Source organism: Chanos chanos, chromosome 2 (genome assembly GCF_902362185.1).
Source record: "Chanos chanos chromosome 2, fChaCha1.1, whole genome shotgun sequence".
NCBI classification, from domain to species: Eukaryota; Metazoa; Chordata; class Actinopteri; order Gonorynchiformes; family Chanidae; genus Chanos; species Chanos chanos.
The window spans coordinates 17,131,487-17,157,146 of NC_044496.1; the positions used below are offsets into that span (position 1 = coordinate 17,131,487).

Consider the following 25,660-nt stretch of genomic DNA (forward strand, 5'->3'; position numbering starts at 1 on the left):
TGTTGGCGTGGTAGTGCTTTGACATGGTCCACAACACAGAACTCTAATCTCATAGTCAAAGCATTGTTGCTGAATGCCTTGCTCGCTGTTCAGGCAAATAAGTCCCTGTGTGGGATTGCATACCACAGCCTGACCCAACTGTGAGATTGTCAGTCCAGGATATTGTTTTGACCTACATTCCACCTGAACTGGAGCTGAACAGATCTGAGGATAGGTTTTTGTAATGTTTTGAATGGAGACAGTTTCACCACCCTTGGGGCCTGTTGTTGGGGGGCCAAAATCCAGCCAATCGGACCAGTTACAACTTGTACAGCTTGAAGTGGACGTAGATGGAGTTGTCATTGGTGTGGTCACAACTGGGCCTGGTGTTGACTGCGTGGTTGATGTTGAAGGTACAAATGTCGTTGTTGTGGTGGTAGGACTTGTTGTCTCACTGGTGCTTGTGGATGAAGGCTGTGTCGTTGTTGGCGTGGTAGTGCTTTGACATGGTCCACAACACAGAACTCTAATCTCATAGTCAAAGCATTGTTGCTGAATGCCTTGCTCGCTGTTCAGGCAAATAAGTCCCTGTGTGGGATTACATACCACAGCCTGACCCAACTGTGAGATTGTCAGTCCAGGATATTGTTTTGACCTACATTCCACCTGAACTGGAGCTGAACAGATCTGAGGATAGGTTTTTGTAATGTTTTGAATGGAGACAGTTTCACCACCCTTGGGGCCTGTTGTTGGGGGGCCAAAATCCAGCCAGTCGGACCAGTTACAGGTTGTACAGCTTGAAGTGGATGTAGATGGAGTTGTCGTGGGTGTGGTCACAACTGGGCCTGTTGTTGGTTGTGTCGTGGATGTTGAAGGTGTAAATGTTGTTGTGGTGGTAGGACTTGTTGTAACAGTGGTGGAAGTAGTTGATGTAGATGGAGTTGTAACTGGTGTGGTCACAACTGGGCCTGGTGTTGACTGCGTAGTTGATGTTGAAGGTACAAATGTCGTTGTTCTGGTGGTAGGACTTGTTGTCTCACTGGTGCTTGTGGATGAAGGATGTGTCGTTGTTGGCGTGATAGTGCTTTGACATGGTCCACAACACAGAACTCTAATCTCATAGTCAAAGCATTGTTGCTGAATGCCTTGCTCGCTGTTCAGGCAAATAAGTCCCTGTGTGGGATTGCATACCACAGCCTGACCCAACTGTGAGATTGTCAGTCCAGGATATTGTTTTGACCTACATTCCACCTGAACTGGAGCTGAACAGATCTGAGGATAGGTTTTTGTAATGTTTTGAATGGAGACAGTTTCACCACCCTTGGGGCCTGTTGTTGGGGGGGCCAAAATCCAGCCAATCGGACCAGTTACAACTTGTACAGCTTGAAGTGGACGTAGATGGAGTTGTCATTGGTGTGGTCACAACTGGGCCTGGTGTTGACTGCGTGGTTGATGTTGAAGGTACAAATGTCGTTGTTGTGGTGGTAGGACTTGTTGTCTCACTGGTGCTTGTGAATGAAGGCTGTGTCGTTGTTGGCGTGGTAGTGCTTTGACATGGTCCACAACACAGAACTCTAATCTCATAGTCAAAGCATTGTTGCTGAATGCCTTGCTCGGTGTTCAGGCAAATAAGTCCCTGTGTGGGATTACATACCACAGCCTGACCCAACTGTGAGATTGTCAGTCCAGGATATTGTTTTGACCTACATTCCACCTGAACTGGAGCTGAACAGATCTGAGGATAGGTTTTTGTAATGTTTTGAATGGAGACAGTTTCACCACCCTTGGGGCCTGTTGTTGGGGGGCCAAAATCCAGCCAGTCGGACCAGTTACAGGTTGTACAGCTTGAAGTGGATGTAGATGGAGTTGTCGCGGGTGTGGTCACAACTGGGCCTGTTGTTGGTTGTGTCGTGGATGGTGAAGGTGTAAATGTTGTTGTGGTGGTAGGACTTGTTGTAACAGTGGTGGAAGTAGTTGATGTAGATGGAGTTGTAACTGGTGTGGTCACAACTGGGCCTGGTGTTGACTGCGTAGTTGATGTTGAAGGTACAAATGTCGTTGTTCTGGTGGTAGGACTTGTTGTCTCACTGGTGCTTGTGGATGAAGGATGTGTCGTTGTTGGCGTGGTAGTGCTTTGACATGGTCCACAACACAGAACTCTAATCTCATAGTCAAAGCATTGTTGCTGAATGCCTTGCTCGCTGTTCAGGCAAATAAGTCCCTGTGTGGGATTACATACCACAGCCTGACCCAACTGTGAGATTGTCAGTCCAGGATATTGTTTTGACCTACATTCCACCTGAACTGGAGCTGAACAGATCTGAGGATAGGTTTTTGTAATGTTTTGAATGGAGACAGTTTCACCACCCTTGGGGCCTGTTGTTGGGGGGCCAAAATCCAGCCAATCGGACCAGTTACAACTTGTACAGCTTGAAGTGGACGTAGATGGAGTTGTCATTGGTGTGGTCACAACTGGGCCTGGTGTTGACTGCGTGGTTGATGTTGAAGGTACAAATGTCGTTGTTGTGGTGGTAGGACCTGTTGTCTCACTGGTGCTTGTGGATGAAGGCTGTGTCGTTGTTGGCGTGGTAGTGCTTTGACATGGTCCACAACACAGAACTCTAATCTCATAGTCAAAGCACTGTTGCTGAATGCCTTGCTCGCTGTTCAGGCAAATAAGTCCCTGTGTGGGATTACATACCACAGCCTGACCCAACTGTGAGATTGTCAGTCCAGGATATTGTTTTGACCTACATTCCACCTGAACTGGAGCTGAACAGATCTGAGGATAGGTTTTTGTAATGTTTTGAATGGAGACAGTTTCACCACCCTTGGGGCCTGTTGTTGGGGGGCCAAAATCCAGCCAGTCGGACCAGTTACAGGTTGTACAGCTTGAAGTGGATGTAGATGGAGTTGTCGTGGGTGTGGTCACAACTGGGCCTGTTGTTGGTTGTGTCGTGGATGTTGAAGGTGTAAATGTTGTTGTGGTGGTAGGACTTGTTGTAACAGTGGTGGAAGTAATTGATGTAGATGGAGTTGTAACTGGTGTGGTCACAACTGGGCCTGGTGTTGACTGCGTGGTTGATGTTGAAGGTACAAATGTCGTTGTTGTGGTGGTAGGACTTGTTGTCTCACTGGTGCTTGTGGATGAAGGATGTGTCGTTGTTGGCGTGGTAGTGCTTTGACATGGTCCACAACACAGAACTCTAATCTCATAGTCAAAGCATTGTTGCTGAATGCCTTGCTCGCTGTTCAGGCAAATAAGTCCCTGTGTGGGATTGCATACCACAGCCTGACCCAACTGTGAGATTGTCAGTCCAGGATATTGTTTTGACCTACATTCCACCTGAACTGGAGCTGAACAGATCTGAGGATAGGTTTTTGTAATGTTTTGAATGGAGACAGTTTCACCACCCTTGGGGCCTGTTGTTGGGGGGCCAAAATCCAGCCAATCGGACCAGTTACAACTTGTACAGCTTGAAGTGGACGTAGATGGAGTTGTCATTGGTGTGGTCACAACTGGGCCTGGTGTTGACTGCGTGGTTGATGTTGAAGGTACAAATGTCGTTGTTGTGGTGGTAGGACTTGTTGTCTCACTGGTGCTTGTGGATGAAGGCTGTGTCGTTGTTGGCGTGGTAGTGCTTTGACATGGTCCACAACACAGAACTCTAATCTCATAGTCAAAGCATTGTTGCTGAATGCCTTGCTCGCTGTTCAGGCAAATAAGTCCCTGTGTGGGATTACATACCACAGCCTGACCCAACTGTGAGATTGTCAGTCCAGGATATTGTTTTGACCTACATTCCACCTGAACTGGAGCTGAACAGATCTGAGGATAGGTTTTTGTAATGTTTTGAATGGAGACAGTTTCACCACCCTTGGGGCCTGTTGTTGGGGGGCCAAAATCCAGCCAGTCGGACCAGTTACAGGTTGTACAGCTTGAAGTGGACGTAGATGGAGTTGTCATTGGTGTGGTCACAACTGGGCCTGGTGTTGACTGCGTGGTTGATGTTGAAGGTACAAATGTCGTTGTTGTGGTGGTAGGACTTGTTGTCTCACTGGTGCTTGTGGATGAAGGCTGTGTCGTTGTTGGCGTGGTAGTGCTTTGACATGGTCCACAACACAGAACTCTAATCTCATAGTCAAAGCACTGTTGCTGAATGCCTTGCTCGCTGTTCAGGCAAATAAGTCCCTGTGTGGGATTACATACCACAGCCTGACCCAACTGTGAGATTGTCAGTCCAGGATATTGTTTTGACCTACATTCCACCTGAACTGGAGCTGAACAGATCTGAGGATAGGTTTTTGTAATGTTTTGAATGGAGACAGTTTCACCACCCTTGGGGCCTGTTGTTGGGGGGCCAAAATCCAGCCAGTCGGACCAGTTACAGGTTGTACAGCTTGAAGTGGATGTAGATGGAGTTGTCGTGGGTGTGGTCACAACTGGGCCTGTTGTTGGTTGTGTCGTGGATGTTGAAGGTGTAAATGTTGTTGTGGTGGTAGGACTTGTTGTAACAGTGGTGGAAGTAGTTGATGTAGATGGAGTTGTAACTGGTGTGGTCACAACTGGGCCTGGTGTTGACTGCGTGGTTGATGTTGAAGGTACAAATGTCGTTGTTGTGGTGGTAGGACTTGTTGTCTCACTGGTGCTTGTGGATGAAGGATGTGTCGTTGTTGGCGTGGTAGTGCTTTGACATGGTCCACAACACAGAACTCTAATCTCATAGTCAAAGCATTGTTGCTGAATGCCTTGCTCGCTGTTCAGGCAAATAAGTCCCTGTGTGGGATTGCATACCACAGCCTGACCCAACTGTGAGATTGTCAGTCCAGGATATTGTTTTGACCTACATTCCACCTGAACTGGAGCTGAACAGATCTGAGGATAGGTTTTTGTAATGTTTTGAATGGAGACAGTTTCACCACCCTTGGGGCCTGTTGTTGGGGGGCCAAAATCCAGCCAATCGGACCAGTTACAACTTGTACAGCTTGAAGTGGACGTAGATGGAGTTGTCATTGGTGTGGTCACAACTGGGCCTGGTGTTGACTGCGTGGTTGATGTTGAAGGTACAAATGTCGTTGTTGTGGTGGTAGGACTTGTTGTCTCACTGGTGCTTGTGGATGAAGGCTGTGTCGTTGTTGGCGTGGTAGTGCTTTGACATGGTCCACAACACAGAACTCTAATCTCATAGTCAAAGCATTGTTGCTGAATGCCTTGCTCGCTGTTCAGGCAAATAAGTCCCTGTGTGGGATTACATACCACAGCCTGACCCAACTGTGAGATTGTCAGTCCAGGATATTGTTTTGACCTACATTCCACCTGAACTGGAGCTGAACAGATCTGAGGATAGGTTTTTGTAATGTTTTGAATGGAGACAGTTTCACCACCCTTGGGGCCTGTTGTTGGGGGGCCAAAATCCAGCCAGTCGGACCAGTTACAGGTTGTACAGCTTGAAGTGGATGTAGATGGAGTTGTCGTGGGTGTGGTCACAACTGGGCCTGTTGTTGGTTGTGTCGTGGATGTTGAAGGTGTAAATGTTGTTGTGGTGGTAGGACTTGTTGTAACAGTGGTGGAAGTAGTTGATGTAGATGGAGTTGTAACTGGTGTGGTCACAACTGGGCCTGGTGTTGACTGCGTAGTTGATGTTGAAGGTACAAATGTCGTTGTTGTGGTGGTAGGACTTGTTGTCTCACTGGTGCTTGTGGATGAAGGATGTGTCGTTGTTGGCGTGGTAGTGCTTTGACATGGTCCACAACACAGAACTCTAATCTCATAGTCAAAGCATTGTTGCTGAATGCCTTGCTCGCTGTTCAGGCAAATAAGTCCCTGTGTGGGATTGCATACCACAGCCTGACCCAACTGTGAGATTGTCAGTCCAGGATATTGTTTTGACCTACATTCCACCTGAACTGGAGCTGAACAGATCTGAGGATAGGTTTTTGTAATGTTTTGAATGGAGACAGTTTCACCACCCTTGGGGCCTGTTGTTGGGGGGCCAAAATCCAGCCAATCGGACCAGTTACAACTTGTACAGCTTGAAGTGGACGTAGATGGAGTTGTCATTGGTGTGGTCACAACTGGGCCTGGTGTTGACTGCGTGGTTGATGTTGAAGGTACAAATGTCGTTGTTGTGGTGGTAGGACTTGTTGTCTCACTGGTGCTTGTGGATGAAGGCTGTGTCGTTGTTGGCGTGGTAGTGCTTTGACATGGTCCACAACACAGAACTCTAATCTCATAGTCAAAGCATTGTTGCTGAATGCCTTGCTCGCTGTTCAGGCAAATAAGTCCCTGTGTGGGATTACATACCACAGCCTGACCCAACTGTGAGATTGTCAGTCCAGGATATTGTTTTGACCTACATTCCACCTGAACTGGAGCTGAACAGATCTGAGGATAGGTTTTTGTAATGTTTTGAATGGAGACAGTTTCACCACCCTTGGGGCCTGTTGTTGGGGGGCCAAAATCCAGCCAATCGGACCAGTTACAACTTGTACAGCTTGAAGTGGACGTAGATGGAGTTGTCATTGGTGTGGTCACAACTGGGCCTGGTGTTGACTGCGTGGTTGATGTTGAAGGTACAAATGTCGTTGTTGTGGTGGTAGGACTTGTTGTCTCACTGGTGCTTGTGGATGAAGGCTGTGTCGTTGTTGGCGTGGTAGTGCTTTGACATGGTCCACAACACAGAACTCTAATCTCATAGTCAAAGCATTGTTGCTGAATGCCTTGCTCGCTGTTCAGGCAAATAAGTCCCTGTGTGGGATTACATACCACAGCCTGACCCAACTGTGAGATTGTCAGTTCAGGATATTGTTTTGACCTACATTCCACCTGAACTGGAGCTGAACAGATCTGAGGATAGGTTTTTGTAATGTTTTGAATGGAGACAGTTTCACCACCCTTGGGGCCTGTTGTTGGGGGGCCAAAATCCAGCCAGTCGGACCAGTTACAGGTTGTACAGCTTGAAGTGGATGTAGATGGAGTTGTCGTGGGTGTGGTCACAACTGGGCCTGTTGTTGGTTGTGTCGTGGATGTTGAAGGTGTAAATGTTGTTGTGGTGGTAGGACTTGTTGTAACAGTGGTGGAAGTAGTTGATGTAGATGGAGTTGTAACTGGTGTGGTCACAACTGGGCCTGGTGTTAACTGCGTAGTTGATGTTGAAGGTACAAATGTCGTTGTTCTGGTGGTAGGACTTGTTGTCTCACTGGTGCTTGTGGATGAAGGATGTGTCGTTGTTGGCGTGGTAGTGCTTTGACATGGTCCGCAACAGAGAACTCTAATCTCATAGTCAAAGCATTGTTGCTGAATGCCTTGCTCGCTGTTCAGGCAAATAAGTCCCTGTGTGGGATTGCATACCACAGCCTGACCCAACTGTGAGATTGTCAGTCCAGGATATTGTTTTGACCTACATTCCACCTGAACTGGAGCTGAACAGATCTGAGGATAGGTTTTTGTAATGTTTTGAATGGAGACAGTTTCACCACCCTTGGGGCCTGTTGTTGGGGGGCCAAAATCCAGCCAATCGGACCAGTTACAACTTGTACAGCTTGAAGTGGATGTAGATGGAGTTGTCGTGGGTGTGGTCACAACTGGGCCTGTTGTTGGTTGTGTCGTGGATGTTGAAGGTGTAAATGTTGTTGTGGTGGTAGGACTTGTTGTAACAGTGGTGGAAGTAGTTGATGTAGATGGAGTTGTAACTGGTGTGGTCACAACTGGGCCTGGTGTTAACTGCGTAGTTGATGTTGAAGGTACAAATGTCGTTGTTCTGGTGGTAGGACTTGTTGTCTCACTGGTGCTTGTGGATGAAGGATGTGTCGTTGTTGGCGTGGTAGTGCTTTGACATGGTCCGCAACAGAGAACTCTAATCTCATAGTCAAAGCATTGTTGCTGAATGCCTTGCTCGCTGTTCAGGCAAATAAGTCCCTGTGTGGGATTGCATACCACAGCCTGACCCAACTGTGAGATTGTCAGTCCAGGATATTGTTTTGACCTACATTCCACCTGAACTGGAGCTGAACAGATCTGAGGATAGGTTTTTGTAATGTTTTGAATGGAGACAGTTTCACCACCCTTGGGGCCTGTTGTTGGGGGGCCAAAATCCAGCCAATCGGACCAGTTACAACTTGTACAGCTTGAAGTGGACGTAGATGGAGTTGTCATTGGTGTGGTCACAACTGGGCCTGGTGTTGACTGCGTGGTTGATGTTGAAGGTACAAATGTCGTTGTTGTGGTGGTAGGACTTGTTGTCTCACTGGTGCTTGTGGATGAAGGCTGTGTCGTTGTTGGCGTGGTAGTGCTTTGACATGGTCCACAACACAGAACTCTAATCTCATAGTCAAAGCATTGTTGCTGAATGCCTTGCTCGCTGTTCAGGCAAATAAGTCCCTGTGTGGGATTACATACCACAGCCTGACCCAACTGTGAGATTGTCAGTCCAGGATATTGTTTTGACCTACATTCCACCTGAACTGGAGCTGAACAGATCTGAGGATAGGTTTTTGTAATGTTTTGAATGGAGACAGTTTCACCACCCTTGGGGCCTGTTGTTGGGGGGCCAAAATCCAGCCAGTCGGACCAGTTACAGGTTGTACAGCTTGAAGTGGATGTAGATGGAGTTGTCGTGGGTGTGGTCACAACTGGGCCTGTTGTTGGTTGTGTCGTGGATGTTGAAGGTGTAAATGTTGTTGTGGTGGTAGGACTTGTTGTAACAGTGGTGGAAGTAGTTGATGTAGATGGAGTTGTAACTGGTGTGGTCACAACCGGGCCTGGTGTTGACTGCGTAGTTGATGTTGAAGGTACAAATGTCGTTGTTCTGGTAGTAGGACTTGTTGTCTCACTGGTGCTTGTGGATGAAGGCTGTGTCGTTGTTGGCGTGGTAGTGCTTTGACATGGTCCACAACACAGAACTCTAATCTCATAGTCAAAGCATTGTTGCTGAATGCCTTGCTCGCTGTTCAGGCAAATAAGTCCCTGTGTGGGATTGCATACCACAGCCTGACCCAACTGTGAGATTGTCAGTCCAGGATATTGTTTTGACCTACATTCCACCTGAACTGGAGCTGAACAGATCTGAGGATAGGTTTTTGTAATGTTTTGAATGGAGACAGTTTCACCACCCTTGGGGCCTGTTGTTGGGGGGCCAAAATCCAGCCAGTCGGACCAGTTACAGGTTGTACAGCTTGAAGTGGATGTAGATGGAGTTGTCGTGGGTGTGGTCACAACTGGGCCTGTTGTTGGTTGTGTCGTGGATGGTGAAGGTGTAAATGTTGTTGTGGTGGTAGGACTTGTTGTAACAGTGGTGGAAGTAGTTGATGTAGATGGAGTTGTAACTGGTGTGGTCACAACTGGGCCTGGTGTTGACTGCGTGGTTGATGTTGAAGGTACAAATGTCGTTGTTGTGGTGGTAGGACTTGTTGTCTCACTGGTGCTTGTGGATGAAGGATGTGTCGTTGTTGGCGTGGTAGTGCTTTGACATGGTCCACAACACAGAACTCTAATCTCATAGTCAAAGCATTGTTGCTGAATGCCTTGCTCGCTGTTCAGGCAAATAAGTCCCTGTGTGGGATTACATACCACAGCCTGACCCAACTGTGAGATTGTCAGTCCAGGATATTGTTTTGACCTACATTCCACCTGAACTGGAGCTGAACAGATCTGAGGATAGGTTTTTGTAATGTTTTGAATGGAGACAGTTTCACCACCCTTGGGGCCTGTTGTTGGGGGGCCAAAATCCAGCCAATCGGACCAGTTACAACTTGTACAGCTTGAAGTGGACGTAGATGGAGTTGTCATTGGTGTGGTCACAACTGGGCCTGGTGTTGACTGCGTGGTTGATGTTGAAGGTACAAATGTCGTTGTTGTGGTGGTAGGACTTGTTGTCTCACTGGTGCTTGTGGATGAAGGCTGTGTCGTTGTTGGCGTGGTAGTGCTTTGACATGGTCCACAACACAGAACTCTAATCTCATAGTCAAAGCATTGTTGCTGAATGCCTTGCTCGCTGTTCAGGCAAATAAGTCCCTGTGTGGGATTACATGCCACAGCCTGACCCAACTGTGAGATTGTCAGTCCAGGATATTGTTTTGACCTACATTCCACCTGAACTGGAGCTGAACAGATCTGAGGATAGGTTTTTGTAATGTTTTGAATGGAGACAGTTTCACCACCCTTGGGGCCTGTTGTTGGGGGGCCAAAATCCAGCCAATCGGACCAGTTACAACTTGTACAGCTTGAAGTGGACGTAGATGGAGTTGTCATTGGTGTGGTCACAACTGGGCCTGGTGTTGACTGCGTGGTTGATGTTGAAGGTACAAATGTCGTTGTTGTGGTGGTAGGACTTGTTGTCTCACTGGTGCTTGTGGATGAAGGATGTGTCGTTGTTGGCGTGGTAGTGCTTTGACATGGTCCACAACACAGAACTCTAATCTCATAGTCAAAGCACTGTTGCTGAATGCCTTGCTCGCTGTTCAGGCAAATAAGTCCCTGTGTGGGATTACATACCACAGCCTGACCCAACTGTGAGATTGTCAGTCCAGGATATTGTTTTGACCTACATTCCACCTGAACTGGAGCTGAACAGATCTGAGGATAGGTTTTTGTAATGTTTTGAATGGAGACAGTTTCACCACCCTTGGGGCCTGTTGTTGGGGGGCCAAAATCCAGCCAGTCGGACCAGTTACAGGTTGTACAGCTTGAAGTGGATGTAGATGGAGTTGTCGTGGGTGTGCTCACAACTGGGCCTGTTGTTGGTTGTGTCGTGGATGTTGAAGGTGTAAATGTTGTTGTGGTGGTACGACTTGTTGTAACAGTGGTGGAAGTAGTTGATGTAGATGGAGTTGTAACTGGTGTGGTCACAACTGGGCCTGGTGTTGACTGCGTGGTTGATGTTGAAGGTACAAATGTCGTTGTTGTGGTGGTAGGACTTGTTGTCTCACTGGTGCTTGTGGATGAAGGCTGTGTCGTTGTTGGCGTGGTAGTGCTTTGACATGGTCCACAACACAGAACTCTAATCTCATAGTCAAAGCACTGTTGCTGAATGCCTTGCTCGCTGTTCAGGCAAATAAGTCCCTGTGTGGGATTACATACCACAGCCTGACCCAACTGTGAGATTGTCAGTCCAGGATATTGCTTTGACCTACATTCCACCTGAACTGGAGCTGAACAGATCTGAGGATAGGTTTTTGTAATGTTTTGAATGGAGACAGTTTCACCACCCTTGGGGCCTGTTGTTGGGGGGCCAAAATCCAGCCAGTCGGACCAGTTACAGGTTGTACAGCTTGAAGTGGATGTAGATGGAGTTGTCGTGGGTGTGCTCACAACTGGGCCTGTTGTTGGTTGTGTCGTGGATGTTGAAGGTGTAAATGTTGTTGTGGTGGTAGGACTTGTTGTCTCACTGGTGCTTGTGGATGAAGGCTGTGTCGTTGTTGGCGTGGTAGTGCTTTGACATGGTCCACAACACAGAACTCTAATCTCATAGTCAAAGCATTGTTGCTGAATGCCTTGCTCGCTGTTCAGGCAAATAAGTCCCTGTGTGGGATTGCATACCACAGCCTGACCCAACTGTGAGATTGTCAGTCCAGGATATTGTTTTGACCTACATTCCACCTGAACTGGAGCTGAACAGATCTGAGGATAGGTTTTTGAAATGTTTTGAATGGAGACAGTTTCACCACCCTTGGGGCCTGTTGTTGGGGGGCCAAAATCCAGCCAATCGGACCAGTTACAACTTGTACAGCTTGAAGTGGACGTAGATGGAGTTGTCATTGGTGTGGTCACAACTGGGCCTGGTGTTGACTGCGTGGTTGATGTTGAAGTGGATGAAGCTGTAGTCATTATGTTTGTTGTAAATGTGGGCTTTGTTGTGGAAGCATGCATGCTCGTTGTTGTAGAATGTATTGCTATTGTAGCACTTGACACTGGAGTTGAGGTTGTTGCAGTACTTGACATTTGTGTCGTGGTTTTACATGCTTCAAATTTACAACACTTGAATTTTACTTCATAATCAAGACAGATTGGTTGTGTCTGCTCTATGTTTTTGCAAATTAATCCTGATTTATTGCATACCACCTTTTGCCCTAATTGTGATAGTGGAACACCTGGATAAAATACTGCCTGACACTTAGCCTCAACTGGTTTTTCACATACTTTTTTACCATGTTTTATCACATTCTGTATTGTTTCATTATCACCTCCATTTGGACCATATTCTGGATAATCAACACTTATCCATGATGTCCAGGAACAGACTTCACAAACAGGTTGTGATGTTATTGTAGTTGCAGTTGTTGTTGGTGGGGTTGTTGTTGATCTTGTAGAGAAATTGAAGACAGTTGTTGGTGTCAGTGGTGTAGCTGTGGTCGTCAGAGTGCTTGGAGGTGGAGTTGAGGGACAAGGGTACATGTTCCTTTCAATAATTCCATTCTCTCCACAGACAGCTGTGATGCAACTACCAAGCCCATCTGTTGTATTATATATGGTCTGGCCGTAAGAGTATGTGTTTCCTTTGAATGAGCAAGTACAAGCTGCAAAGAGAAACAGTGACTGTGCTTTTCTGTTCAGTTGACTTTAAACAATTGCAGATAGCTTTCACGCACATACATGATGTTCAGGGTGTAGGATGTTCTACATACCAGCAGTATTACAAAGTAGCTTATAAACAGAAGTATGTAACAGAATTTCTCAGATGTTTATATCAGATTTCCAGTAGCTTCAGGTTTCTTGATCATTCTAATTGCCCTCATACTAATCCAACACATACATGTACAACTTCCATAAGAGTGGTAACCACCCTCCTCCACAACAATATTACTTCACAGCATCTGTTAAAAATATTTCAGAAATGTTGCTGTGCACATCTGAGTTTATCTATAAACATTGTTAGTCTGTGTAAAGTTACAAGATCCTATGAAAACCAGGTTAAAAAATGTATTTGTGAGGTCAGTCCAGAAATTCTTACCTGTTACATCATATTTGCAGTTTACTTGTGAAGAACTGCAGTAGCTTTAGGAAGAGAGAAAATTTAAAGTTTATCAGTAAAAACTGTTTTTTGATGAAATGCTACTATTCCCTCAATTGAAATGAAAACATACCATGTTTGACAGTTCTCTGTGGTGGGGACTGTTTCTCCATTGGAGAAATGTTTTCCTTGTGTGTCGTAGCAGCCACATTGCTCTCTTGTCACACACTTCATTGTGTCCTCATCAAAGAATGGCTGATCAAGAGGACATTTAGGGTAGCATCCTGTAGAAAAATAAATCCCCTTTCTTATTATTACAGTTTCTTTTCTGGCAGTGGGCTGTGGCACATTAGATGATCTATCAGACAAACTAGTGATTTTTTCCCTAAGAAGAAATGTACCGTTTGTTTACATTTCTTCTAAATTCTTTAAAAAAGGGAATAAAAGGAAAAAGAAACAGTTCAAAAATAATCTCCTTGCATCACTTGTTTAGTCACTGGAGTATAAAATTGAGGTGGCGCTTCAGGCACTGATCAAACTTGTACCCACAGTTTTTTTTGTTCTGTTTTGGTTATTGTTTTTTTTGTTTGTTTGTTTTGTTTTTTTGAGGCTGTACATAAAATTGAATGCAAAATTGTGAGTGTATTACTGTTTTACATTTTTCATTTAAGGAAAACCTGTGATTAGAAAAGAAAATTATTTTATTTAATCTCACTTAATCATCTTTTTACTTGTAAATTTCTTGTATATATAAGAATTAAAAGGCAACTCCATGCTTGTTTTTTCACCTTGTTCTTTTTTTTTTTTTAACTTTTCTCATTCATAATATCAGTATGACTAATCTAAGGGGCCATTGTTTGAAGTTTTATTATTATTATGGTTCTTGTGATAGTAGCATTGTGTTTTTTCAGGCAAAGACTTCAGGTAAAGAGTCCAAATGTGCTCTGGCTTACTGATTACATGTTTAGTGTGTATTTGAGTATGCAGGAGAGCTTGTCTGTTCACCTGTGTGTTTGTGTGTGTGTACAGTGCAGAAAATTATTGTTAATGTTCACGCTTTGTTTTTTATGTGGTCTTCATACCTTCCAGTGGTGGTATCTGAGTGGAGCAGTTACCAGAGGGATTCCTGCAAGTCTGCATACAGGGAGCTCCACAGGGATTGTAGTGCCATTCACACTCACCAGGTGGGTTGTAGTAATCACAGAAAAGTGCTGTAAGATTTACACAAAATAACTCAGAAGTGTACAGTATTGTTCAGTTGTAAATTATGATAATCTAGTCAGCAGTTTCAGTAATGTATTAAGTAATTGTATTAATCTTACATTCTACTCATATTGGAAGACTTACGACAGATTGTTGGACTTCTCCAGGCAACACAGGCTCCTGCCTCATTACAAGCCTCTGCATAGGCTGCTACAGCAGTGCAGAAACATTCACAGTCTCCACCACTATCACAAGCACATGAGTCTCTCACACAAGCATCATAGAAAGGTGAGGGATCCACCTTGAGGAGAAAGTACATACAATCAAGAAATTAAACATACTTTCAAACAAAAGTTATACTATGACTGAACAATCAGAATGAATTAAGCCATTTTTGTTCTTTTGACCTTTAAATTTTTCCATTAGTCAGAGATAACTGGATATGGAAACAGTAATATTAGAACTTCCATATACCAGTAAAGGATATCAGTAGGTCAGTTCAGAATTACATATGAAAGTGAGGTGGTAATGAAGGGAAAATTATAGTGGTTGTATTGCAGGCACAAATTATACAATACATGTTTCCTTGGATTCTGCCTGAAGCAGAGGATGAGGAGTGTTAAATGAAAAACAAGCGATCTATAAACGGTCTACAGTGCAGCAGATGTGGGACTAGAGCTTGAATATCATGTAACAAAAAAAGACCAGAAATGTCTTCGTGTTCAGTCTTGCACCACAACAGCGATATTTTCATCTGCACTGTCACTGTAATGTGTTGTCTATAGATCACTGAGCAAACATACAGGGTGATTGCATAGGATGATTTTACACTCAGTCATGAGTTGATATTAACAGTTCTGCTACAGTCCATGTGTGCTTACAAAACTATCAAGTTTTATGACCCTCCAAATAGAGGCCCACAGTCCTAACAGCTAGAAATTATTACAGTTGTGGTCTACACAACTGAGAGAGGCTTTGCATATGATAAGTATAGTCACAGTGAAAAACCCTTTCATTTCTGGCTGTAAGCTTGAACCTTTTTGATGCTGTCATTTACTCTCAAAGTACTTTCTCTCCTTTGTCCATACAAGTTGAAATATCCATTATTTAAGAAGTCCCCTTAAAATGATAAATCAGCTCTGAGCTAAGCCAACATACAACCAGAAGTATGTCACAGACGTATTTAGAATTTTGAAACTTTTGAAGTGTTTGCCCAAGTAACAAGTTATTTTTCACAATGATGACAATCTTCAAAAAATACTTGTCAGCATTTGAGAAACTCTGTCAGGCATCTCATATATTTTGCCATGTCTTGGATCCTCAATGTGAATTAAGTGGCACAGTAATTTTGGCCTGAGATATAAGTCTCATTCTTTTAAACCAAAGGCAAAAACATGTTTGTTTGATTCTGAAGTCAGTGGAACTCCTATTTAACTGACCTGAGTGTGGCAGGTTGTAAAAATCTGACTCTTGATGATGCTGCACTGTTTCTGAGCCCAGGACTGTCTGTATGGGTTGGAAATGCAGGGATTCCTATTATCCTTTGCATCCGGGCAGCTCTGAGATACTTTCCAACTGTTTCCAAAGTCCAGAGCATTGATGACAACTTCTTGGTTTCTTAAAGTGAAGTCATTATTTGTGTTCCCATCATAATTTCCACACAGACCACAAACCTGGCCCTGTCAGGGAAAATCAAGGTAATAACAGAATCAGTAATATTGACTGTGGTAACTTTGTAGCCATTGAGAAAACAACTAAATTGAGTTTTGGGTTTAAGGAGTTTTTGAATATAAAGAGTATTAAAGATGGAGTTTCACAGATTTTCACCTTGAATTCTGGACTGATTTTAATGAACATGCTTGTTTTCCTGTCCCACATTAAGATCAGACCATTTTCGGCCTCAATCACCAAGTAAATTCCTATAGTGTGTATGTGGTAGGGGATGTCTTCTCCTGTGTGTCTTTTGATAACTTGATAACTTGAATCTGTGAGTACAAGTTCATTGCTCTGAAAAGGAGTAACAAGCTGTTAGTGCCAGAAATACAAATGTCAAAGATCTCATCTCACCACTTAAACTATCAAACTGCAAAGAGGATAACTCCTTACCCCGAGGAAAATCTTGATTGCCTTAGAGCAGGTGGTGCCTGTGGTTCCACAAGGGATGTTCTCAGTGATGACTCTGAATGTGCCACTGGCATTGCCATGGCCACAGTAATCCTAAGTAAATCAGAAAAGTGGAGCTCACTTCACCCAAATTCAGTTCACATTCATTGGACATGAAATGGGTATTGATATTACTACCAATGTTTGACAATGTATAGCTATATTAAACCAGAATGTTATTAAATATGTGGGTCTCGTGTCTTTTGCATGCACTGTTTTTTTGTCATTCAGGTTTACCGTCGCTAGGATGTATTCACAGTCTCCTTCGAAAATGTATCGCTTCCCATCAAAGGTGATAAAATGCCCATTCCCATAAATGGTGCAAGTTCCATGACACAAGTTTGTTGTGCACTGCCATTGTCGACCCTTACAAGTGCTGTATCAAAAATAAATCAAGTCAAGGTTATTACGATAGCTCCTTTAAAACATCAAGAAAAAAGTCACATTGGAAATAACATGTTAGGGGCTAACAAAAAGAGATTGATTAGTACCAGGTGTTGCAGTCAACTTTGATATTGTCACCAGGCTGGTGGATGATGCCATTGTGAACACAGGGACAAAGATCCTCTTCAATGCAACCACCACTGCCATCAGCCACAAGTCCATGAGGACAAACGCAGCCTGAGATGCACTCTGTACTGATCTGTTGGTTTGGTTTTTTTGGATGAATATCAGTTAGGGTACCGCCTACAGATGCTGTATATATTCTAGCAAACAAATTATATAGTGAGCTGTATCAAAAGCTTATTCAAATGCTTATATGTTTAACTGTCCATAGTGAAATGTTTACAAGATTTGATTTTCTGACAGTCACTACATTTTAAGGCACCAAAGTAAGGACAAGATCACTCACACAAGCCATGTCTAAAGTGTTGCAGCTCTTCTGACACTCTGACCCCTTAGATCCTGGCTCGGCATTGGAACAGTTGAAGAAAAACATAGGTCCTGGACAAGCTGATGTGAAAGAAGATTTTTATGTTTTTAACAACACTGTCTTATAGTTCTGTACAAACAAATTAAGTGTGATCTAAAGAAAGCCTTTTTAATGCAATAAGACAGTCCACTGTAGTGCATACTGTCAGTAAGCATAATCACATGTAAAGGTATTAAGGCGCATTTGATAGACTCAAGAAGTGATTGTATTTAAATAATGAACTTGATGCATTAGGTCTATTAGCAGCAGGGATATAATCTTCAGTTGTCCACATTGTGGGAGTAACTCACATGGCTGATTGCCTTGTTCTCCAATGCAGCTAAGCTGGCCAGCCTTGCAGGTGCTGATTTCAAAACAAGGAGGAAAAACTCTTATGACACACGTTCATGTCCTGAACATCCTATTATTACAAATACTCTGAGTTCAGATAACAGAAAAAATTAATGACATTTCATAAATCCTCTCATACTGTAGTAGTAAGTCAACATTTTTGTAGAAAAGGACATCACCTAAAAAGGAGATTAACAAAAGGCCTGTACCACATACCACATTGTATTGTCCTTAGTAATGACTTCCCCAGGGAGAACCACTGATCCCTTGTAGTAACAGGAACAGCTAGTTGGCGGGACACATTTACCCCCCTCATCTAAGTAGGTTCCCTCAGCACATATACACCCATCTACAGGTTCAAAAGTTGCTGCACAGGTGAAGTCAGGGTCACTGTGGCAGCGGCAGGAGCGATCATTGTTTGTGACATTGTAGGAGTAGACCATGGTGCTAGGGCAGCTGGTGGCATATTTATCTGTGACAAGGAAATGGTTTTAATACATCATTAATAATATGGACATTTACAAAAAGTTCATTAGCACACATTTCAATTTCAGATCAAGATCTATTTTAGATCAGGCGCTTTAAGCATCTTTTCTGAAACTGTTGAGTGGATTTTTTACAAAAAAGTTCAAAACACTTAAAAGGTAGTTCCTACAATGTAAAATGAAAATGTGCCCTTAGCTACTGTAAAAAATATTTTAGAAAAACATATTTTAATCTAATACTTTTTCATAAGAACAAATATTTGTTCTGAGAGTTCATTAGGCTTATCACTCACTGCAGGCAATATCTCTCCAACCACTGAGGAGGACCCCTTTGGCAGCACAAGCATGTACATAGGAGGAGAGGGCAGCACACATGCAGTCCTCACTTTTCTCACAGTTGCAAGTGTCATACAAGCAGTTCTGTTGGAAAAACATTTTTGATTTTATATCAAGTAGGTCAACCTGAACCTTCACAATAGACAAACTTAATGCTAAGCCGCTACACAATAGGTTAGGTTGAAAAGAGGTCTGTAGGATACATATAGTACTTTAAGTACTTTAACTTACCTCTCGGAAGACATCTGGGTTAATTTCACTGTGACACTGAGCAAATATCCCATTGGGGTCTGACAGTAGAGAACACCAGTGCTGGGCATATTTTTCTAAAAAGCCAAAGAGAAATCTCTGAGTTCTTGTTTGATTATTTGTTCAACAGGACATTATTCTTGACAACAATAAAACAAAAATATTGTGACAAATGAAGGAGAGGTATAATTCTGTACCATTTTCCAAACTCAGGCTGCAGGGATTTTCAAAACTGCTCTTGACATCAGGGCAGTTGGCTCTAGTTTTCCAAGTGTTAGCAAAACCCACACCTGTGCCTTCCCTCACTCCACTCATGGTCGTGAAATCATCGGCCTGGACATTATTGAAATTACCACACAAACCTGACAGAAGAATGCAGAAATTATTTTATCCAGCAGTAAACACATGATGAAAGGTTTATATGTAGAGGCTCTGACAATAAAAAAGCAGTAAAAAATTGCGTGCAAAGACACTGTGTATAAAGAGAGACAAAGATGCATGCATTGAACAAACTTCATATTTAGACACTCTGAGTTAAATATGACAGATTTTAATATGTGCATTTAACCCACCACTTGTTGTCTGCTTGTGAGAGACTCCCAAAGTTATGTAAACCTGCATAGTTGGTATGAGTTGGATTTCTAACTTCATGTCAAAGGAGGTCTGGACGACGATGAAAAATGTTGTAGGTTTAAAAATATTCACTCCGGCTATGAAGAGAAATTGAATTTTAGAGGGGGGCAGTGTATTTAGTGCAACTGTAAATGATTATTCTCATCCTGTATTTCACTGAAAGGTCGCTGGTCCTAAAAATAATTTTGACATATCTTTAACAGACATTAAAACTAAATATTTGATTCTTATAACTTTAAATTAAAATAATATTCAGATATACATTTTTTATCATATTTCCTGGAATGCAGTAACATGTATTAAGTCTTGACATGCCACACAATTTATGTCAGTCACCCACCTGTTGAGATTGGCAGCTGAGAATAGATTCTGTTTACAAAAACCTTTCCATCAGATTGGATGTTGAATACCTACAAGACAATTTACAAACCTTTCCATCATCTGAAACTCATATATTTATTTTTAATTTACAGCAGCCCTAGGGTATGAAATTAATCATTAGTTTCCAAAAGTATGTGACAGATACAGATCTCAAGTGCAGGACAAAGGTCCTTCAAATCATGTAAAAGAAATCTCATGCACTGTGCATACTAAATTATATTCTGGAAGCCTGTGCTTTCAGAACCTTCAGAAATGTTCTCATTTTTATATTTTGTGTTAATATGAAATATGGAGTGTACAGATTGCAGTTTTGATTTACCTGCTATGTTTGATATAGAGCTACAAAATCTTTTAATAGGATCTGGATTAACTGATACAGTATCAACTAAAACATGAAGATTCCCTGCTGGTTTGAGAGGGTTTACTTACTGTTGATCCTCCTGATATAGCCAGAGTAACAGCCTTCAGACAGGTCTCAGTTTCTGTTAGGCCACATTTTATTAAGTCTCCCAAAACTGTGAAATCAGTCCCATTTGATCCCTGAAAACCATTATTTTGATAGTGGTACTGATGAAACTGTCAGTTTGTAAACTTTTTGCATCGCAAAAAAACTGGAAACTGCATGCATTGTATCAAATCAAAAAGTGACAGACATGAATTCATATTACTTGAAACTGCATAAAAATTGCTCATTTTACATGATGTATGTAGACTAAGCAAGTTTTAACAATGGAACTCTGAAAACAGACCTTAGTGAGAACATAGGTGCAGTCTCCATGGAAGTTGTACACCTTCCCATCATAGGTGGTAATATGGGACCCACCCTCTACAGAGCAAGTCTCAGGGCAATCCTTTTCAACGCAGCTCCACTGATTCGAAATACAAGTGCTGAACAGAAAATATTTCATTATAAGTTATGTGAATGAAATATGAGGAGATGTAGGGCTCACTAAATGTTAAACATCACAAGTGATGAAAAAAACTTGTCACAAAACAAGGAGCGTGGATTTTACTGGATTTTGTCTGTTACATTTGTGTAGATCTATACATCATGCAATATGTTTCTAAGAGAACACCTGCTCACCATTCTTTACAGTTGGTTGAATAGGATTGACCAGGTTTGTATATTGTTCCATTGTGGAGACATGGACACTCATTCACAGCAATGCAACCTCTATTGGTGAGGTCATCAAGTACATAGCCTTAAGGAGAGGTACATGACACACAAGTTACATCACATCTGTGGTGCATCTCATTCTTTTAATTTAGTGTTTAATTTGGTTTCATCAAAAACCAAAATAGCTGATAAAACATGGCAGCATAATTTGAACACTTTCCAGTTTATTGTTCTCTTCATACTTTTAACTTTCAGAGAAGGCTTAAAATCCTTATTATCATATGCACAAAATCTTTTAAAATGCTCATTGTTTCTACATATCTACCACAAACATTGTTGAATCAATTGCTATTAATGAAGCTGAAATCTATAATTTTCTACAAACTTATGATACCTGTGGGGCAGAAGCACCCATCGATGCAGTGTTCCTCACACACATTTCCTCCATCAGGGTTTGAGCAGGTGTCCACACATGGGTTGCCACACTCCCGATGCACCATGTTATTAGGGCAAGATTTTCCTGTAAAATAAGAATAACAATAAAGATAATAAATTGTTCTAGATTACAAGTAACATGCTCCCCTGCACCTTTACCTGGAAAAGAAATGTACCTCAGACAGAAACAAAAACTGCCAAACCAGTCTTACTGATTCAGCTACGTTTTATTTCCTCAAATTAATCTGACTGGGAGTATCACAAAGAGGACATTTGAGGCGTATAAATTTGCGATTGTATTTTCTTTGGTTTGTGACAGGTCACTTGTACACATAAGGAGTAGAATATTTCCTACATGTTCAAGAATCAAACAGCACTTTCACTATCTTTAACAAGAGTGTGAGTAATTCTGTTTGTTTTTATGCATCTCATATTTGACAATGTCACCAAAAGTTGTGAGTGTTGTGTATGTAAATAGGTGATGAGTGTACACAAAGTGATGATCGCACTTACTGCAGAACTGCTCTGTCCTCCACTCTTCAGGTGTTCCTCCTGCATGAATGCACTGGCGTGAGTACTCAGAGATGGTGTTGCACAGGCAGAAGGAACTGGAGCTGTCATTGCAGTGACACATGTCCGCCTCACAGGCCTTGACAAATGAATCAAGAGCCACCAAGTCTTTACAGCCACTGAAAGCTGGACCGGTGAGCAGCTGTTCACAAACTGATGTCTGGAGTGGTCAGAAACAGAGAGTCCAAACTATTAGCCAGGCACACATACGGATGTAATGTCAGCTTAATAGTACACGAGAGAAGAATCCATTATATATAAGTACAGAAAGAAACAAAGCAAAAACCAAGGATATTACACATATCTAATTAAGATACTTTGTATTTGCATTTAGTCGTATTCTTTCATATATGCCAGCAACTTGAACTTTGTAACACTGAACAGGCCATGTTAAGGCTGGTATGCACTTAGTCATCCAACATGTTAGATGACAAATTGAAGGTAGGCTATGTGAAAAATTATGCAAATTTCAAGGAGCAAGGTATTTTATTGTAGCTTACCATTGCATCAACGTAACCTATTTAATTGCTTACTTAAATAAAAATTAAATTTACTGCTGTTAACGATTATGTTCAGTTCCTGCCTTTTTATGCCTGGCCATGAAATAGTAAGTACTTCTCAAAACTGGTAATAGTAATTGGAAAATTAATTAGATTAAGCCTGCTATCTTGCTATGGCAGATACCGTAAGATACAAGATGATAGCAGTAGCCTGCAGAAATCTGTGCTAATTCTCTCATCAGTTTTAAGCTAAGTCTCAGTCTTCTTGCCAAACTTTTTTTCTGCTTTTCGATTGTATTTTCACAAAATCAGAGGAAAACTGTTTCAACAAAAAGCAATAAAACATCTGGCTAGGCAGGTGGCTGAGTTTGTGATTAGAGTGGCTGTGGTCACCCCCTTGCTAAACTGTAGTCAATGACTGGCAGTAAGTACTTCTCACTGCGACTGGCTATACAGCCTTTACAGATTTGTACAATAGTGTATATGTAAAAGCACATGTGCATCTAAAGTCTGATGATGGACCTAACTGGGTCTTCTTGTCTATTAAGAAGTAATGTTTCTCTTGAGATCCTTGAAGTTTGTAATCACATCTCGAATAGCTAAACCTATGCTAGTATTCAGTTTCAATCTCACATAGATAGTATCTTGTAACAGCCCATACCAGATTGCTGCATGTCTTATCTGAGGTTGGCAGTTGTTCAGTACAGCTTTCTGTAGGACCATCCATTTTGCAGAACTGTCCATAGTCAGATGTAGAAATCCTTACACCTTATACGAGGAAAAACATTATGTTAATATCGTAGCATATATAAAGCCTTGACTTTTTTTCTCTTTTTTCTTTCTCTTCTTTTTACCGTTTTTAAAGAACTCATTGTAGAGTTGAACTCCATTGAAGTCTCCACACAGACCACAAGTCTGATTTTTGTATTTGTTGTCTAATTCAACCTGAAAAAAAAAGACAACCTCAATATATACTATACCTATAAATTTCAAAGCCACAGTATCCAAACAGATCTTTTAGACTTATAGAGTAAGACAATGCCACTGAAGTGTGTGTGAGATAAATGTACTGACAAGAAATCCCGAGGTTTTTTTTATTATTATCATTATTATTATTATTATTATTTTACCATCAAGTAGTCATCCTCATTCCACAATGCCACCAGTCCAAGCTTGGCCATGACTTTAATGTAAGAGGGACTTTTCTCAATAAGAACTCCTCCGTGACTATATGGAAGGGTCACCCTGAGAGCAAAAAGACATGGATTCACTCTAAATACCAAATAAAACCTTAATTATTGGTCTAAAATAAGATGTTTTCTACTGAATTCTTACTGTATGTTCCACGGCTACTTTCATTGCTGCAGTTTTATAAAAGCTATTAGTTGTACAAATATTGTGGGATAGGCATCTCAAATGCCATTTAGGCTTTCCACATTAACTGCAGTGTGAGGCATTTGTGGAAGATATTTTTGATTAGTTTATTTGTTTTGTGATACATACGTTTTCCCCTCCACACTGATGGAGGACTTGGTGATCTCCAACACTGTCCCCTCCAGCTTCATTGTGATCTTACTGATGGTAGGTTTGTCATTCACCACCTGACGCCTCATCTGGACATTAAAATCGTCATAACTGCTCCCACACTGAGAGGCCAGAATGTAGTTGCATGTAGATGGCAGCTGAAAGATGTCCCCATCAAAGGTTTTGAAGTGGTAGTTACCCCATGTGCTGCAGACTCGCTCATTATGAGCTGGACTCACACCTAGGGATAAGTGACACCAAATAACAAATTAATACTTCCTGTCTCTGGGGCATGACCATGTGAGGCAAACTGATGTATTAAATAACAATTCACCCAAATGTGTCTTAGCCAACAAAGAGCAATCCTGAGACATTGGTCAGACTCATATAAAGTTACTGCTAAATGCTATATGTGTAATAATAGGAATATTGTGGAAATTCCTCTCAAAAACAAAACAGATGTTGTTCCTGAGTGTTACAATTTTCTTGGAACTTCAGATTAATGGTTTGTTTACAGAATACTAAACTTTATCACACCAAATGTTTTGCGCCCTTTCTTAGATCCAAAAAGCGATCAGCTATTTTAGTGTTTCTGTTGTATTCATTTGATAAACTAATATCTTAACACTCTGGGAGCACTGGTGATCCAATATATTTAAATCTCTTTCAAGAACATTTCTTATCTAAAATATGTTGTGTTTCAACCTTATTGCAAGATACACGAAGCAATCACTCATCTTACATATGTAATCCTCCTTACCTGATATCACAGGTATCTTGGCCGCCGGAGGGATGATGTTAACATTTGAAGTATCAGCTGAAGGAATAGTGAAAGTCAAGGTAATGCTCAAATTCTTAGTTATGCAACCAAGAATAGTTTACTTTCCCAATAAGAAAATCCTCATTCTTCAACACATGTTTGTTCAGTCACAGGTCATATCTCTGATTTAAGCCTATCACAATGGAAAGAGCTAGGTCTCTTTTCTCTGTGTGGAACTTGTAGAACAGGACAGCGATATTTCTTTAAGGTCCCACATTGATCAAACAATGCAGTCCTGCCATATAATTACATATTAACCAAAATAACACATTCAATTCTACCCCACACTGTTTTAAAAAGAACACATTTTCAAAGCACACCAAGCAAAAATATGACATTCTTATACCTGTCATTGATGTCCTTAATCCAATGGATAGTGTTATCCATGTGATCAACCATGTTGATGGCTCTTTAGATGTCCCCATCCTGGGGCTGTATGGTTTTCCAAAGGTGTCTAAGTGCAGTAGTTACCTGTGTCCTGGTCTTTATACCAGCTGGCTTTGTATAAGGGGCACAGAGTAAGAGGATGTGGAGCAAAGGTGTGGCCTGGGGCAGAACTTGGCTCCTACTCAAAATGCCAGCGCCTCATATTCTTCAGTTTTATAGACACCATCTTAAATTTTAATTTTCCTTTTTCTCATTGTGTCTCATTGCAGAAAACCCAAATTAATGTTACAAAATCTTCTCTGTTTGGATGTTGAACACTTTCACATGTCACTGATAATGATCTGCCTTACAGTTTGAATTGATTTACTAAATGGTTTGAAAATAAAGAAAGGGCTAAAAAGATGGGGAAAATCTTATTTTAACTTAAATCATTTTCTTAAGGTGTCATTTAGAAATTACCATGGAAAAAAAGGAGAAAATAAAGCGTGGACTAGTCCTCTGGCATTTTTGTTTTTTGTTGTGTGTATTTTATGTACTTATCTCATGTTGACTCATATTGGACACTGTCATATTTGCACAGGTGTGTAACAAGCAAGAGATTAATTATGAATTATGTCCTTCACTTCTTACCCCAGCAGACATTTCCCATTGTCTTTCTTATCGATTA

At 41.9% G+C, this 25,660-nt stretch overlaps 1 protein-coding gene across 1 annotated transcript; it reads right to left on the minus strand.

Moving 5' to 3' along the window:
• Positions 1-9,137: 9,137 nt before the first annotated feature.
• Positions 9,138-24,031, minus strand: LOC115804607 (mucin-5B-like; the record flags this gene model as incomplete). The annotated part of the gene is made up of 29 exons (XM_030765118.1): positions 9,138-9,334; positions 10,765-10,833; positions 12,361-12,492; positions 12,927-12,970; positions 13,060-13,210; positions 14,009-14,137; positions 14,274-14,430; positions 15,569-15,808; positions 15,957-16,136; positions 16,236-16,346; positions 16,530-16,668; positions 16,784-16,935; positions 17,146-17,251; positions 17,519-17,569; positions 17,773-18,028; positions 18,335-18,461; positions 18,609-18,703; positions 18,824-18,988; positions 19,199-19,336; positions 19,600-19,669; positions 20,070-20,180; positions 20,390-20,528; positions 20,725-20,842; positions 21,152-21,277; positions 21,706-21,922; positions 22,924-23,030; positions 23,117-23,207; positions 23,393-23,507; positions 23,766-24,031. Coding segments are annotated over 29 exons (3,999 nt in total), but the record flags the coding sequence as incomplete, so codon positions are not given.
• Positions 24,032-25,660: the final 1,629 nt, after the last annotated feature.